Source organism: Sus scrofa, chromosome 6 (assembly GCF_054392235.1).
Source record: "Sus scrofa isolate SSC_HxYL_T2T_F1_AM1 chromosome 6, Sscrofa_HxYL_maternal_Yorkshire_Landrace_v2.0, whole genome shotgun sequence".
Taxonomy (NCBI): Eukaryota; Metazoa; Chordata; class Mammalia; order Artiodactyla; family Suidae; genus Sus; species Sus scrofa.
The window spans coordinates 64,462,586-64,477,148 of NC_139388.1; the positions used below are offsets into that span (position 1 = coordinate 64,462,586).

General features: G+C 41.0%; 1 protein-coding gene across 5 annotated transcripts in view; it reads right to left on the reverse strand.

The window, feature by feature from the left end:
- Positions 1-14,563, reverse strand: part of NLRP11 (NLR family pyrin domain containing 11) — a 93,945-nt gene that overhangs the window by 63,132 nt on the left and 16,250 nt on the right. For all 5 annotated transcript variants that reach the window (XM_021095065.2, XM_084958885.1, XM_021095068.2 and 2 more), the window contains 2 exons: positions 1,019-2,573; positions 128-289 (listed from right to left, as the gene is read on the reverse strand). In XM_021095065.2, the coding sequence (XP_020950724.1) occupies positions 128-289; positions 1,019-2,573 (1,717 nt within the window). The remainder of the gene's footprint in view (positions 1-127; positions 290-1,018; positions 2,574-14,563) is intronic.

The following is a 14,563-nucleotide window of genomic DNA, read 5'->3' on the forward strand; positions in this document are numbered from 1 at the left end:
GCATTACCTTGATCATATGAGATCCTCATTGCTTTCTTGCACTATACTGTCCTCACCCAGAGAAGGAAAAGAGTAATACTATTATTCCAAGGGGAGCATCTAAGGTAAGAGTTGATAGAATACCTACTTGAGTGTTTGAAGGTGACAGCTGCCGTGTGTCAGAGCTTTGCACAGAACCCTCTCTGAGGTATCATCAAAGTCACTGTTACAAATTTCCAGTTCCTTGAGGTTCTCCTTGGTGTGGAGTAAATTGCAGAGGTCTCTCCAATAGACGAGGCTCCTCATTTTACTGCTTGAGGGAAAAATATAACTCTCTAGAGGAAAAAAATCAACTCCAGACATTTCATAGATGCATTAATAAGTATCTTGGGAGTACTTGTTTTCTGACTCAGACTTAACACCCAGCAGAAAGAAGCATAATGAAGCACTAAATATGGCATCCAGATCCACAAAAGTCGTTGTTGTGTCTCTAGGCAGGAAAGATCCAACATATTGAGGGCGTGTTGCATGTGACGATGTTAACTAAGAAACATCAAATTGATGACAAATTGATGACAAATGTTATGTACAACTGGGAACGCCCCTAAGTGATTTGTAAGACTGCTTTAAGTTAATCCACACAACAGGTCTGAAGAACTGAGGCGCAACCACTGCTTCTCAATGAAGCGAAGTGTGGGATTTAGCAATGTACAAAGGTATTTTTATTATCGCAACTGGATAAAGGGATTAAGTTCTACTGTTTTCTTTTGGGTGAAGGCCAGGGATACTATGCAATGGTTTACAATGCACAGGAAAGCTCCCACCACAAAGAGTTATCTGGCCCAAAATGTCAATAATACTGTTTACCCAGAAGTCCTGAGTTAAATGGAAGCAGAGAGATTTTTAAATCACTGGATCAATCAGAGGCTCTGCAGGACTCCACGTTCTGCATGGCCTTGAGATTCAGTGCTGTTACAGTCAACATGCAGAATTTGGGGAAGGTCTAAGAAATACAGGAAAGAATTTTTAGAAGACTCACCTAGGAGTTAGCATATGAGGCTCTTTGTTTTCAAAGATGCATTGAACACTCAACTTGAGTTTCTGTAGGAGACGGCAGTGCTCCAGACAATACAAGGAAACCATCAGATCTTTGTTTTCTTGAATATAAATGGTCACCTCGAGGAAAGAGTCCATAATCTGTTTCACAAATTCTTCATCCTGATTCTCGAAGAGACAATAAAACAAAGGCGTGTGGTGTTCCACTGTCTTTGGATGATCACCCACGTATTTCATTTTCTGTAGGAAGTATTTCTTGAGCTCTCCCGTCAACAGATTACAGCCAATGGATGTCTCGAGAATTTTTCTCCTCTTCTCATTCAGAAGACCAAAAATAGACGTGGTGATGGGGCTAAAGTCATTGTACCGTTCCCTTCTCTCTGGATACTTTTTGTTGGCTGAAGGGATCTGGCACTCACTCAGCAACATCATATACCCCACGGCTGCACAAAACTCCTGGATTTTCAAGTGTACGAAAGTATGGTGGTCGGTACAGTTGCTGCTTGGCAAAAGAATCCTCAGAGCCTTCAACGCAGAGACATCAGCCTTCGTCAGCCCAACACTCCTAAGATCTCCATCAGTGAAGTGCAGCGTGTCATGCCACAGCCCTTCTAGAGCCAGCAAGCAAAGACGTTCCAACAGGGTGCGGCGGCGCTGACTGGTCGTCATCCCAGCCCCAGATGTCAGTGTGTTGGCAAGAAAGTGGGCATATAAGTCGGTGAGTGTTTGGCATGAGAGTTTCCCCTCACCTCCCATCTCCACCTGCCGGTTTAGGGCAACACAGGTGATCCAGCACGAGACAGGTACTTGGCACAGGTTCACAAACATATCATTCTCTTGGACGAGCTTGAGGGCTCTCGCAGCCTTCTGACTGTCCTTAAAGAATAAGGCAAAGTACTTCTTCCTCTTTTCATCAGAAAACTTCAGTGTTATACAGTAATTCTTCTTCATTGATGCAGTCACAGCTGCCTTGCCATCCGGCCGTAAGGAGATGAGGAACAAGGAACCTGGAGCCATTTTTCTCTTGAACAAACTTGACAGGAGGACTGATACTGGCACGTGCTTTCTGCTGTCACTACACAAGGCAGATTCATCTACATTTAAGCTGGCGTCCACGTTGTCCATGTCCTCGAGAATAAAGAGGAGCTTCTGAGAATCAGACAGGATATCTGCAACAGGAGCCTGGCCACTGGGCCATTCCTTGGAAATCAGCTCAACCAAGCTGCTCTCAGACATCTGGTTTATTTCATGAGACGTGAGATGAACAATGTATGAGATGACATCTTTCCAAATATCACCGTGTGTCCACTGTAACAACACCACTTTCATAACCATCGTTTTTCCCGCTCCTTTCTCTCCTACCAGAAATACGTCTTTTGTGTAAAAAGTGCTCCTGGGGTCATATACAGTATCGAGTTTTCTGAGAACTTCTACTATTGTTTCTTCATAGAAGGTATTATGAACATTTTCGAAAAGGCATTTTTCCCACTGGAGTAGTATTTTATTCTTTATGAGAGCTTTGTGTGTTTCCCTGTTACCTAAGTTAGGGAACACAGGGCAGAAAAAAATGCAGAACGTGGGCAGAAGTTTAAGATACAAAAATATACATATATGTTCACCCATTATCTCTACTTATTAGCATTCATCGTAAAGAAACAGGTACAAGATATCTGCTATAACATTTGCAAAGAAGACTGTGTAGAGACAATAGAGACGATGGTGGAAAAATGGACAGAGCTCACCTCCTTCCACAAAAAATACATTTATGCATGGAACAATCCATGCATAACATCTACTGAACACTGACACAAGACATCAGACTTCCAAAAATACAAAAAAAAAAAAAAATGAAGCTGAGTGGGATAAGAGGGATGAGAAAGGAGAAATAGAAAAGGAGAGCAAGAGAAAGAAAGGAAAGAACCAGGATGCAACCTGCACCCCAGGGAGGAAGTTTTGAGGGAAAAAAGTTCCCACACCCCTGGTAACCCTCTCACCAGTGAGATCAGCCTGAACAGAGGGGAACTTTGGAGCCCAGAAAGAAAGAGCAGCAGGAGGTCTGCAAGGAGAAAAACAGAGTAAGCTATGCGGAGGGTCAGCAGTGCATTGCTGTGCGCCCCAGCATCATCCCCCAGGATGCAGAGGTCAGATTCAGGGAGATGACAAGGGTTGGATGGTGACACTGGAGGTGGGCTCAGAAGAAACCGGGTCCTGCCAGAGAGGCAAAGCACCATTGCGGGGGGCAGTCTATGAGAGGGGCATGGCTGCCATTAGAATCCCCCTTCTGTGAGCACTCTCAGGTGACAGGAAACCATCTACTAATGTGTGGGGTGGGTGTGAGCCTCTAGCACCACTGTGAGGTCTAGAGGCCAGCAGATGCTAGGAGACCAGTGGCAAGCTGGCACTGAGCCCTGCCTCTGAGATTCTGAAGTGCCTGGATTTTAGATACCTCTGAAAAACTGCCAGTAGGTTCCACCCTACTCCCATGGTCTCAGGAGCTCTCTAATACCAGTCGTCCCTGTGAAAATTGCCAGCAAGCACCTGAATCCACTCCAGCTGTGCTGAGAGTGCAGGGAGTCCCAGATACCCTGGAAATTTCCCAGCAGGTACCTGATTCCACTTCAGCTCTCCCAGGACTGCAGAGAGTCACAGATACTGCATGAGACTTATGAGTGGATACCAGTTGGTTCTCTGCCCCAGACACCCTGTGAAACCTGCGATGGGGCACCAGACCCTGCCACTGCTGTACAGAAAGTGCAGGGATCCCATGTGCCTGATCAGTGCCCCCACCTGCCTCCCTTCTCGATAGGTTCCTATACCCCTGTTACCTCAGGAGCAGACTTGAGTGGGCTGCCCACACTCAGAGGTTGGGGCTGTAAATACAGCTGAGCCCCAGGGGCCCTTCAACTAAGGAATGAGAGCTGAAATCTCTCCTCCTGGCTGTGGGAACCACAGATTTACACCTCCTGCTGCCAGCTTTGTAAATCCAGTGCCTGCGAAACATCTCAACAGGCAAAAAGTGCTTCTGTGGCTGATACATGTCTGACTTTGCCATCTGTGAGATCCGTGGCCATGTACATGTGGGGACTGGACCAGGCTAGAGCTAAGCTGTCTCCATGGTTCCCAGAGCAGGCACTGGAGCCCGACTTCATCAGATCTGTGCAGATGTCCTGGTGAAAACAACACCTGAGAAACCAGGGCCAACTGCAGGCATAGCACTGCCATCAATAGTGTACTTGGTGAACCCCCACAGCAGATGAAAAGTGACACAACAGAGCACACTCACAGGTGACCAGCTCTAGTGGAGGAATACTCAGATGCTTGTCTCTTAATGGGAGCACACCAATCCTTCCTACCTCACACCACAGGGCACAAACAGTTCAAAAACAGACCTGCTGGATCCTACCCTCAACAAATAGGGAGAAGACTGGGTAGTGACAACCACAGAGCAAAAAAGAGCCTCCATTCAATATCCAGTGCAGGCTCAGGTCACGACATTAGTCTCACCTCCTATCAATGGGATAATGGCCAGCAGACACTAAGGAAAGACATAACAGACATCCATACTAGAAAGAGCCCTTGCATCAAAAATATACACTCAGACAGACAGTCTTAAGTCATCCTGAACTCACAGCCAACTCTAAAAACACTCCTTGCCATGGTCCTGACAATCAGAGAGACTCAGCTCCACCCTCCAGTGCACAGGCACCTGCCTCTCCCACCAGGAAGCCTATACAATCCCCTGGATCAGATTCACGCATGAGGGGGCAGACACCAGAAACAAGAGGGAACAATACAGTAGCCTGTGGATAGGATATCACAACCACAGAAATCCAGACAAAAATGAGATGACAGAAAATCATGCTTCAGACAGAGGATTACGATAAAACCCCATAAAAACAACTAAATGAAGAAAACAAGGGTTCAGAGCAATAGTAAGGATGATCCAAGATCTCAGAAAAAGAACGAAGACCCAGAATGAGACATGAGAAGAAATGTTCAATGCAGCGCTAGAAGATTTAAGAACAAGTGGAGTTCCCATTCTGGCTCAGTGGTAATGAATCTGACTAGTATCCATGAGGATCCTGGTTCTATCCCTGGTCTCGCTCAGTGGGTTAAGGATCCAGCAATGCCATGATCTGTGGTGCAGGCTGAAGACATGGCTTGGATACTGCATGGCTGTGGATGTGGCTGTGGTGCAGGCCAGCAGCTGTAGCTCCAAGTCAACCCCTAACCTGGGAACTTCCATCTACTGCACTCGCGGCCCTCAAAAAAGCAAAAAAAAAAAAAAAAAAAAAAAAAAAAAAGGTAACAAAAGGTGAATACACAATATCCGAAATGAAAATGAAAACTACACTAGAAGTAATCAATAGCAGAATATCTGAGCCAGAAGAGTAAATGAGGTGAAAGATAGTGTGGTGGGTATCACTGCCACAGAAAAGAATAAAGAAAAAAATGTTAAGAATTGCGGACAGTTAATCTTATATCCTGCTACTTTGCTGAATTTATTAATCAGTTCAAGGAGTTTTGGGGTTGAGTCCCAGGAGTTAGAAGAAAAGGAAGAAGAGACAAACCCTAAAAAATTATAGAGATGAGAGCAGGAATAAATGAAATTGAGACAAAGTAACAATAGAGAAGATCAATGAAACCTAAAGTTGGTTCTTCAAAAATATCAACAAAATTTAAAATCTTTAGCTGGGCTTATCAAGAAAAAAGGGAGAGAGTTCAAACCAATAAAATTAAAAATGAAAAAGGAGAACATACACAAAACATTCTCTGACATCAACTTACAAATGTTTTCTTAGGTCATTCTCCCAAGGGAACATAAATAAAAGCAAAAATAAACAAGTGGGACCTAATCAAACTGACAAGCTTTTGCACAGCAAAGGAAACCATTAAAACAACAACAACAACAACAACAACAGAAAGACAACCTAGAGAAGGGAGAAAACAGTTTCCAACAATGCAATTGACAAGGGCTTAATTTCTAAAACGTAGAAACAACTTATGCAACTCAACAGCAAAAAAAGCCAACAACCCAAGTGAAAAATGGGCAAAAGACCTGAATAGAAATTTCTCCAACGATATACAGATGGCCAAAAGACACATGAAAAAATGCTCAACATGACTGATTACTAGAGAAATGCAAATCAAAACTACTATGAGGTACCACCTCACACCAGTCAGAATGGCCATCATTAACAAGTCAACAAATAACAAATGATGAAGAGGGTGTGGAGAAAAGGCTACCCTCCTACACTGTTGGTGGAAATATAAATTGGTACAATCATTATGGAAATCAGTATGGAGGTTCCTCAAAAAACTAAGTACAAAACTACCATATAAACAGGCACTCTCACTCTTGAGAATGTAAAAGGACAAAACTTTCCTTGAAAAAGACATATGCCCCCTTATGTTCACTGCAGCACTATTCACAATAGCCAGGACATGGAAACAACCTAAATGTCCATCAACAGATGATTGGATTAGGAAGATGTGGTATATATGTACACAACAGAATACTACTCATCCATAAAACAGAATAATGCCATTTGCATCAATATAGATGGAACTAGAGACTCTCATACTAAGTGAAGTAAGTCAGAAAGAGAAAGACAAATACCATATGCTATCACTTATATCTGGAATTTAATATACAGCACAAATGAACCTTTCCACAGAAAAGAAACAAACTCATGGACTTGCAGAACAGACTTGTGGTTGCCAAGGTGGAGGGAGTGGGATCGACTGCAGGTTTTGGGTTAAGAGATGCCAACTATTGCATTTGAAGGGGATAAGCAGTGAGATCCTGCTGTATCACACAGGGAAGTATATCTAATCACTTATGATGGAACATAATGGAGGATAAGTTGAGGGAGGACAGGTGAGACTGGGTCACTCTGCTGTACAGTAGAAATTGACAGGACATTGTAAACCAACTATAATGGAAAAAATTAAAATCACTTAAGAGAAAAAAGGAGAAGTTATAATGAACATCACAGAAATACAAAGGATCATAGACTGCTATAAGCCTATATTCCAATAAAATAGACAACCTAGAAAAAACAGATTTTTAAAAAAGTTACAAGCTTCCAAGACTGAACCAGGAACAAATAGAAAATATGAATAGACTGATCACAAGTACTTAAATTGAAACTGTGATTTTAAATTTTCAAAGTCCAGGACCTGATGGCTTCACGGGTGAATGCTATCAAATACGCAGAGAAGAATTAATACCTATTCTTCTGAAACTCTTCCAAAAAAGTGCAGAGGAAGGAAGACTTTCAAGCTAATTCTATGAGGCCACTATCGCTCTGATACAAAAAACAGACAAAGGTAAAACCAAAAAAGCAAATTACAGGCCTGTATCACTGATGAATACAGATAGGAAAACCCTCAACAAAATATTAGTAAACCAAATCCAAACAAATATTAAAAGGATCATACACCAAGTGGGATTTACACCAGGATACAAGGATTCTTCAATATCCACAAAAACAATGTGATACACCACATCAACAAACTAAAGAATAAAAAACATATGATCATCTCAATAAATGCAGAAAAAGCTTTTGATAAACTTCAACACACATTTACAATAAAAACTCTCCAGTAAGTGAGCATAGAGGGAAACTGCCTCAACATAATAAGGGCCATATATGACAAACCCACAGTTAACATCATTCTCAGTGGTAAAAATCTAATAGCATTTCTTCTAAGTATGGGAAAAAGGCAAGGATGTCCAATTTCTCCACAGTTATTCAACATAGTTTTGGGAATCCCAGTCATGGAGGAAAACCAAAGAGGAAAAAGAAATTAAAGGAATCCAAATTGGAAAACAAGAAGTTAAAGTATCACTGTTTGCAGATGGCATGATTTATACCTAGAAAATCCTAAAGATGCTACCAGAAAACTGTTAGAGCTCATCAATGAACTTGATAAAGTTGCAGGATACAAAATTAATATAGAGAAATTGAATGAATTTCTATATACTAACAATGAAATATCAGACAGAGAAATTAGAGAAACAATCCCATTTACCATCACATCAAAAAGAATAACACACCTAGGAATAAACCCACCTAAAGAGACAAAAGTACTCTGAAAACTAAGATGCTAATGAAAGAAATCAAAGATGATTCACGTAGATGGGAAAATATACCATGCTCTGGGATTGGAAGAATCAATATTGTCGGAATGACTATTCTACCCAAGGCAATATGCAGATTCAATCCAATTCCTATCAAATTACCACTGACATTCTTTCCCAGAACTAGAAGAAAATATTTTAAAATTTGTATGGAAACACAAAACACCACAGATAGCCAAAGCAATATTGAAAAAGAAAAACTGAAATGGAGCAATCAGGCCTCCTGAATTCAGAGTACACTACAAAGCTACAGTGCTCGAAACAGTATGGTGCTAGTGTAAAAAGAGAAATAGAGTTCAACAGAACAGGATAGAAAGCCCAGAAATAAACCCAAGAACCTAAGGTCAACTAATCTATGACCAAGGAGGCAAAAATAAACAGTGGAGGAAAAACAGTCTCTTCAGTAAGTGGTGCTGGGAAAACTGGACAGCTACACATAAAACAATGAAATTAGAATGCTCTCTAACCCCATACACAAAAATAAGCTCAAAATGGATTAGAGACCTAAACATAAGGCCAGATAATAGAAAACTCCTAGAGGGAAACATGGGCAGAACGTTCTCTGACATAAATTGCAGCAGTATTTTTTTTTAATCCATTTCCTAGAATAATGACAATAAAAACAAAAATAAACCAATGGGACCTAATTAAACTTACAAGTTTTTGTGCAGCAAAGAAAACCATTTTAAAAAAATGAAAAGATAACCCATAAAATGGGAGATCTCTGCAAATGAAGTGACTGTTTGTATATCTCCAAAATATACAAACATCTCATAGAACTTTTATATCACAAAAACAAAAAACCCTGTCAAAAAATGCACAGGTCTGAACAGATATTTCTCCAAAGAAGACCTACAAATGGCCAACACACACATGAAAAGATGTTCAACATCAGTAATTTTTTGAAAAATGCATGTCAAAACTACAGTGAGGTACCACCTCATACCAGCTAGAATGGCAATGGCCATCATTAACAAGTCTACAAACAATAAATTCTAGAGAGAGCATGGAGAGAGTGGAACCATCCTACACTGTTGGTGGGAATGCAAATTGGTACAACCACTCTGGAGGACACTATGGAGGTTCCTTTTAAAAAAAAAACTAAAAATAGAACTATCATAAGATCCAGCAATCCCACTCCCGGGAATCTATCCAGAAAAACTATACTTTGAAAAGATATATACAACCTAATATTCACTGCAGCACTATTTACAATAGCCAAGACATGGAAGCAATCAAAATGTCCATAAGCAGAGGACTGGATGATGGACATTTTGGTCAACATATACAATGGAATATTCTCAGCCATGAAAAAAGAAAAATAATCCCATTTGCAGCAATATGGATGGATCTAGAGATTTTCATACTGAGTGAAGTAAGTCAGAGAAAGACAAATATCATATGATATCACTTATGTAGAATCTAATAGAAGTTGACACAAGATAGCTTATTTCTAAAAAGAAAAAAAATGCACAGATTTAAAAGATGATCTTCATGCACCAGCATGTTCATTGCAGCACCATTCATAATAGCCAAGACATGGAAACAACCTCAATGTCCATTGACAGACGATTGGATTAGGATGATGTGGTATACATACACAATGGAATACTACTCAGCCATAAAAAGAATGAAATAATGCCATTTGCAGCAACATGGATGGAACTAGAGACTCTCATCCTAAGTGAAGTCAGAAAGAGAAAGACCAATACCATATGATATCACTTATATCTAGAATCTAATATAGGGCACAAATGAAACTTTCCACAGAAAAGAGAATCATAGACTTGGAGAATAGACTTGTGGCTGCCCGGCGGGGGGGGGGGGGGGGGAGGGAGGGGTTGGGAGGGATCAGGAGCTTGGGGTTAACGAATGTGAACTATTGCTCTTGGAATGGATTTACAATGAGATCCTGGTGTGTAGCACTGAGAACTATGTCTAAATACTTACATTGCAACACAACAATGGGAGGAAAAATTACGTATACAGGTATGTGTAATTTGGTTCCCATGCTGACATTGGAAAAATAAATAAATAAATAAAATTAAAAAAAAAAAAAAATCAAAAGACAATCTTATGGTTACCACAGGCAAAACCATAGCAGGGAGGGAAGAATTGTGAGGGTGGGAATAATATATGAACACTCCAGTATAAAATAATTAACAAAATGATTAATTTTGTTAATAATTTTTTTTTGTCTTTTTAGGGATGTGCCCATGGCATCTGGAGGTTCCCAGCCTAGGGGTTGAATCGGAGCTGCAGCTGCCGACCTACACTACAGCCACAGGAATGTCAGATCCAAGCTGCATCTGCAACCTACACCACAGCTCAAGGCAATGCTGGATCTTTAACCCCCTGGCAGGGCCAGGGATTAAACCTACATCCTCAGGGATGCTAGTCAAATTCGTTTCTGGTGAGACATGATAGGAACTCGAATTTTGTTAATCATTTTATAATGATGATTAACAAAAACCTACTGTACAGCACAGGAAAAATCTACTCAATTGTTTTAATAACCAATATGGGGAAAAAAGAATGGATATATTTGTATGTGTGACCGATTCACTTTGCTGTACATCTGAAAATAGTACAACATTGTAAATCAACTATACTTCAATAAAATTAAAATTTAAAAATAGGTTATTTCAAATCAATGGAACCTAATCAAACTAACAAGCTTTTGCATGGCAAAGAAAACCAAAAAACAACTTATAGAATGGGAGAAAGTAGTTTCAAATGATGCAACTGACAAGGGCTTCATCTCTAAAATATACAAACAACTTGTACAACTCAACAGCAAAAAAGCCAACAACCCAATGGAAAAACGGGCAAAAGACCTGAATAGACTGTTCTCCAAGGAAGATATACAGATGGCCAACAAGCACATGAAAAAAATGCTCAACATCCCTGATTATTAGAGAAACGCAAATCGAAAATACCACTTCACACCAGTCAGAATGGCCATCATTAATAAGTCCACAAATAACAAATGCTAGAGGGGCTGTGGAGAAAAGGGAACCTCCTGCACTGTCGGTGGGAATGTAAGCTGGTACAACCACTTTGGAGAACAGTATGGAGGTACCTTAGAAAACTATACATAGAACTACCATATGACCCAGCAATCCCCCTCTTGGGCGTATATCCAGACAAAACATTCCTTAAAAAAAGACACATGCACCGCATGTTCATTGCAGCTCTATCCACAATAGTCAAGACATGAAACAACCTCAATGTCCATGGACATACATTTGGATTAGGAAGGTGTGGTATATATACACAATGGAATACTACTCAGCCATAAAAAAGAATGAAATAATGCCATTTGCAGCAACATGGATGGAACTAGAGACTCTCATCCTGAGTAAAGTAAGTCAGAAAGAGAAAGACAAATACCATATGATATCACATATATGGAATCTAATATATGGCACAAATGAACGTTTCCACAGAAAAGAACATCATGTACTTGGAGAACAGACTTATGGTTGCCAGGGGGAAGGGGGAGGGAGTGGGATGGATTGGGAGCTTGGGGTTAATAGATGCATGCTATTGTCTTTGGAATGGATTAGCAATGAGATCCTGCTGTGTAGCACTAGGAACTATGATAATGTGAGCATGATAATGTGAGAAAAAAGAAATCTATACATGTATGTGTAAATGGGTCACCGTGCTGTATAGCAGAAAAAAATAAATAAAAGATTAAAAATTAGCATTATTTCATTCTTTTTATGGCTGAGTAGTATTCCATTGTGTATATATACCACATCTTCCTAATCCAATCATCTGTACAGTAGAAAATTGACAGAACACTGTAAACCAGTTATAAGGGAAAAAAATAAAAATCATTGAAAATTTTAATTTAAAAATAAATATAAGATGACTGCATAAACCTAGGTTTCATCAGTGGAATTAATAATGTAATATTTATCCAAACAATCTTTCAAGAGCTTCCCTCTCATGTATCTTGGTACAAGAGAAGTCTTATTTCCTTCTCCTTTTGTGGTTCCATGGCCTTTTATTTTTTTTAAAGCTTTTAGTTACAGCACTTCAAAGAAAAGGTTTGGTGTAAAATGAAGTAATGATTCTTGATTTCAGAGACTGTCTCCTCGTATACAACTGGCTCAAAAGAGCCAACCACTAGATCTCTAACTACTAACCATTAGTTACACATTTTTCTATTATTTTTATATTTATGTATATCAGTACTTAAATACTGCTCATTTAATGAGTCTATTAAGGTCCCAACTTTTGGAAGTGTTTCTTTCTCTTCAGATTCAGCATAAAGAAAACATATTAAAAAGAGAATAACTTATAACGTGTTCTCCTAAGATTCCTCCAGGAAGTATTTAATGCCAAAAGATATGGAAGCAATTTCTGCCCTAATAAAAGGGATGACTGAAGAGTACTATGTTTAGTCACATTGTTCTTTGTGTAAATATAAAGTTAAATCAAAGAATCCAGCACCCATGGAGCCTTAAGGATATTCATCACTTCAGGGACTGGCGTGTGCAATATACCATATACAGGTTTATATATGGAAATGAGTACAAACAAGAAGATAATTACAATTGCCGTCAAGAGCCAAGATTACAAATCTTGGCCATATAAATTCTACATAAACAAGGTGAAGGAGGCAAAGGGGAAAGAGAAGACTATCTTTCATAGGCAGGAGTGACTCTATATTGCAATACTTAAGACCAAAAATATCCAAAGCAATATTGAAAAAGAAACAGAAATGGAGGAACTTGGCTCGCTGTCTTCAGACTATACTACAAAGCTACAGTCATCAAAACAGTACAGCACTGGCACAAAACCAGAAATAGAGATTAATGGAACTGGATAGAAAGCCCAAAGTAAAACCAAGCATCTATGGTCAATTAGTCTATGACAAAGGAGCAAGAACATACAGTGGAGGAAAGATAGTCTCTTCAGTAAGTGGTGTTGGGAAAACTGGTGAGTACATATGAGATACCTGCTGTGCAGTGTAGTGCCCTTCGTCAACAATACTCTATTTTACATTTAAAACTTTAAGTGGGGAGAGCAGACAAGATGGTGGGATAAAAAGACCCTGATCTCACCGCCTCTCACAAAAACACTGTGCAGAACATCAGTGGAAAGGGCTAGCACCTACCAGAAAAGATCTTCCACAGCTGAAGATATAGAGAAGAAACCACAACAAGATAGTTGGGGGGGTGGCCTCATGATATGATCAACTCCCACACCTCCCAGGTGGGTGACCCACACCCTAGAGAATTACACTGCAGAGTTTCTCCCACAGGAACAAGGGCTCTGAGTGTCATGTCAGGCTCCAGAGCCTGGGGATCCAGCACTGGAAGACTAGCCCCCAAGGGCATTTGGATTTCAAGGCCAGTAGGGCTTAATTACAAGAGTCCCCCAGGACTCAGGGAAATAGAGCCTTTTTAGGGCCACAGGTGTGGCATATGGAGGTTCCCAGGCTAGGGGTCAAATGAGAGCTACATCTGCTGGCCTATACCACAGCCACAGCAACACCAGATCCAAGACATGTCTGACCTACACTGCAGCTCACAGTAATGCTGGATCATTAACCCACTGAGCGAGGCCAGCTATCAAACCCGCATCCTCATGGATATTTGTCAGGTTCGTTTCCACTGAGCCACAGTTGGAATTCCAGAGCCTTCACTCTTGAAGGGTGCACACAAAATCTCATGTGCTCCAGGACGCAGAGCATAAGAAATACTTTCATAAGAAACTGGGCCAGTCCTACCTGCTGGTCTTGGAGGGTCTCTTAGAGAGGCAGAGGTGGGGGTGGCAGTGGCTTACCCTGGGGACACATACACTGGTGGTAGACATTGGGGAACATTGTTTGTGGCTGACATTGCTTCATTATCTTTAAGACTTGGCCCCACACAACAGGCTGGAGGTGACAGAGCTGGGATACCTCAGGCCAAACAACTATCTGGCCAGAGACACAGTCCCATCCATCAGGAGACAGGCTGCCTAAGACTAATGAGTCCATAGCTGCCTCTAGGCTCACCCACAAGACATGGCCCAGCCCACCAGAAGGCCAAGAACCAGCCCAACCCAAAAGTGGGCAGGTGCCAGCCCCTTCAACAAGGAAGCCTGCATAAGCCTCTAGACTGGCCTCACCCCCAAGGGAGACAGACACCAGAAGCAAGAATGATCCCACAGAGCAAGCTAGACCTTACCCTAGGACCAGCTGGACACTGGTCCTGCACACTAGCAGGCCAGCACAACCTTCAGGACACCCCAAACTCCATATCCAGCTGTGACGGGAACTGACACACCTCACCACCACAATCCAAAATGAGCTCTTGGATCTCTGGGCCCTGCAGCCAGACCCCAGTAACGTGCTCACTGACCTCAGGGGTCTAGCTTCAC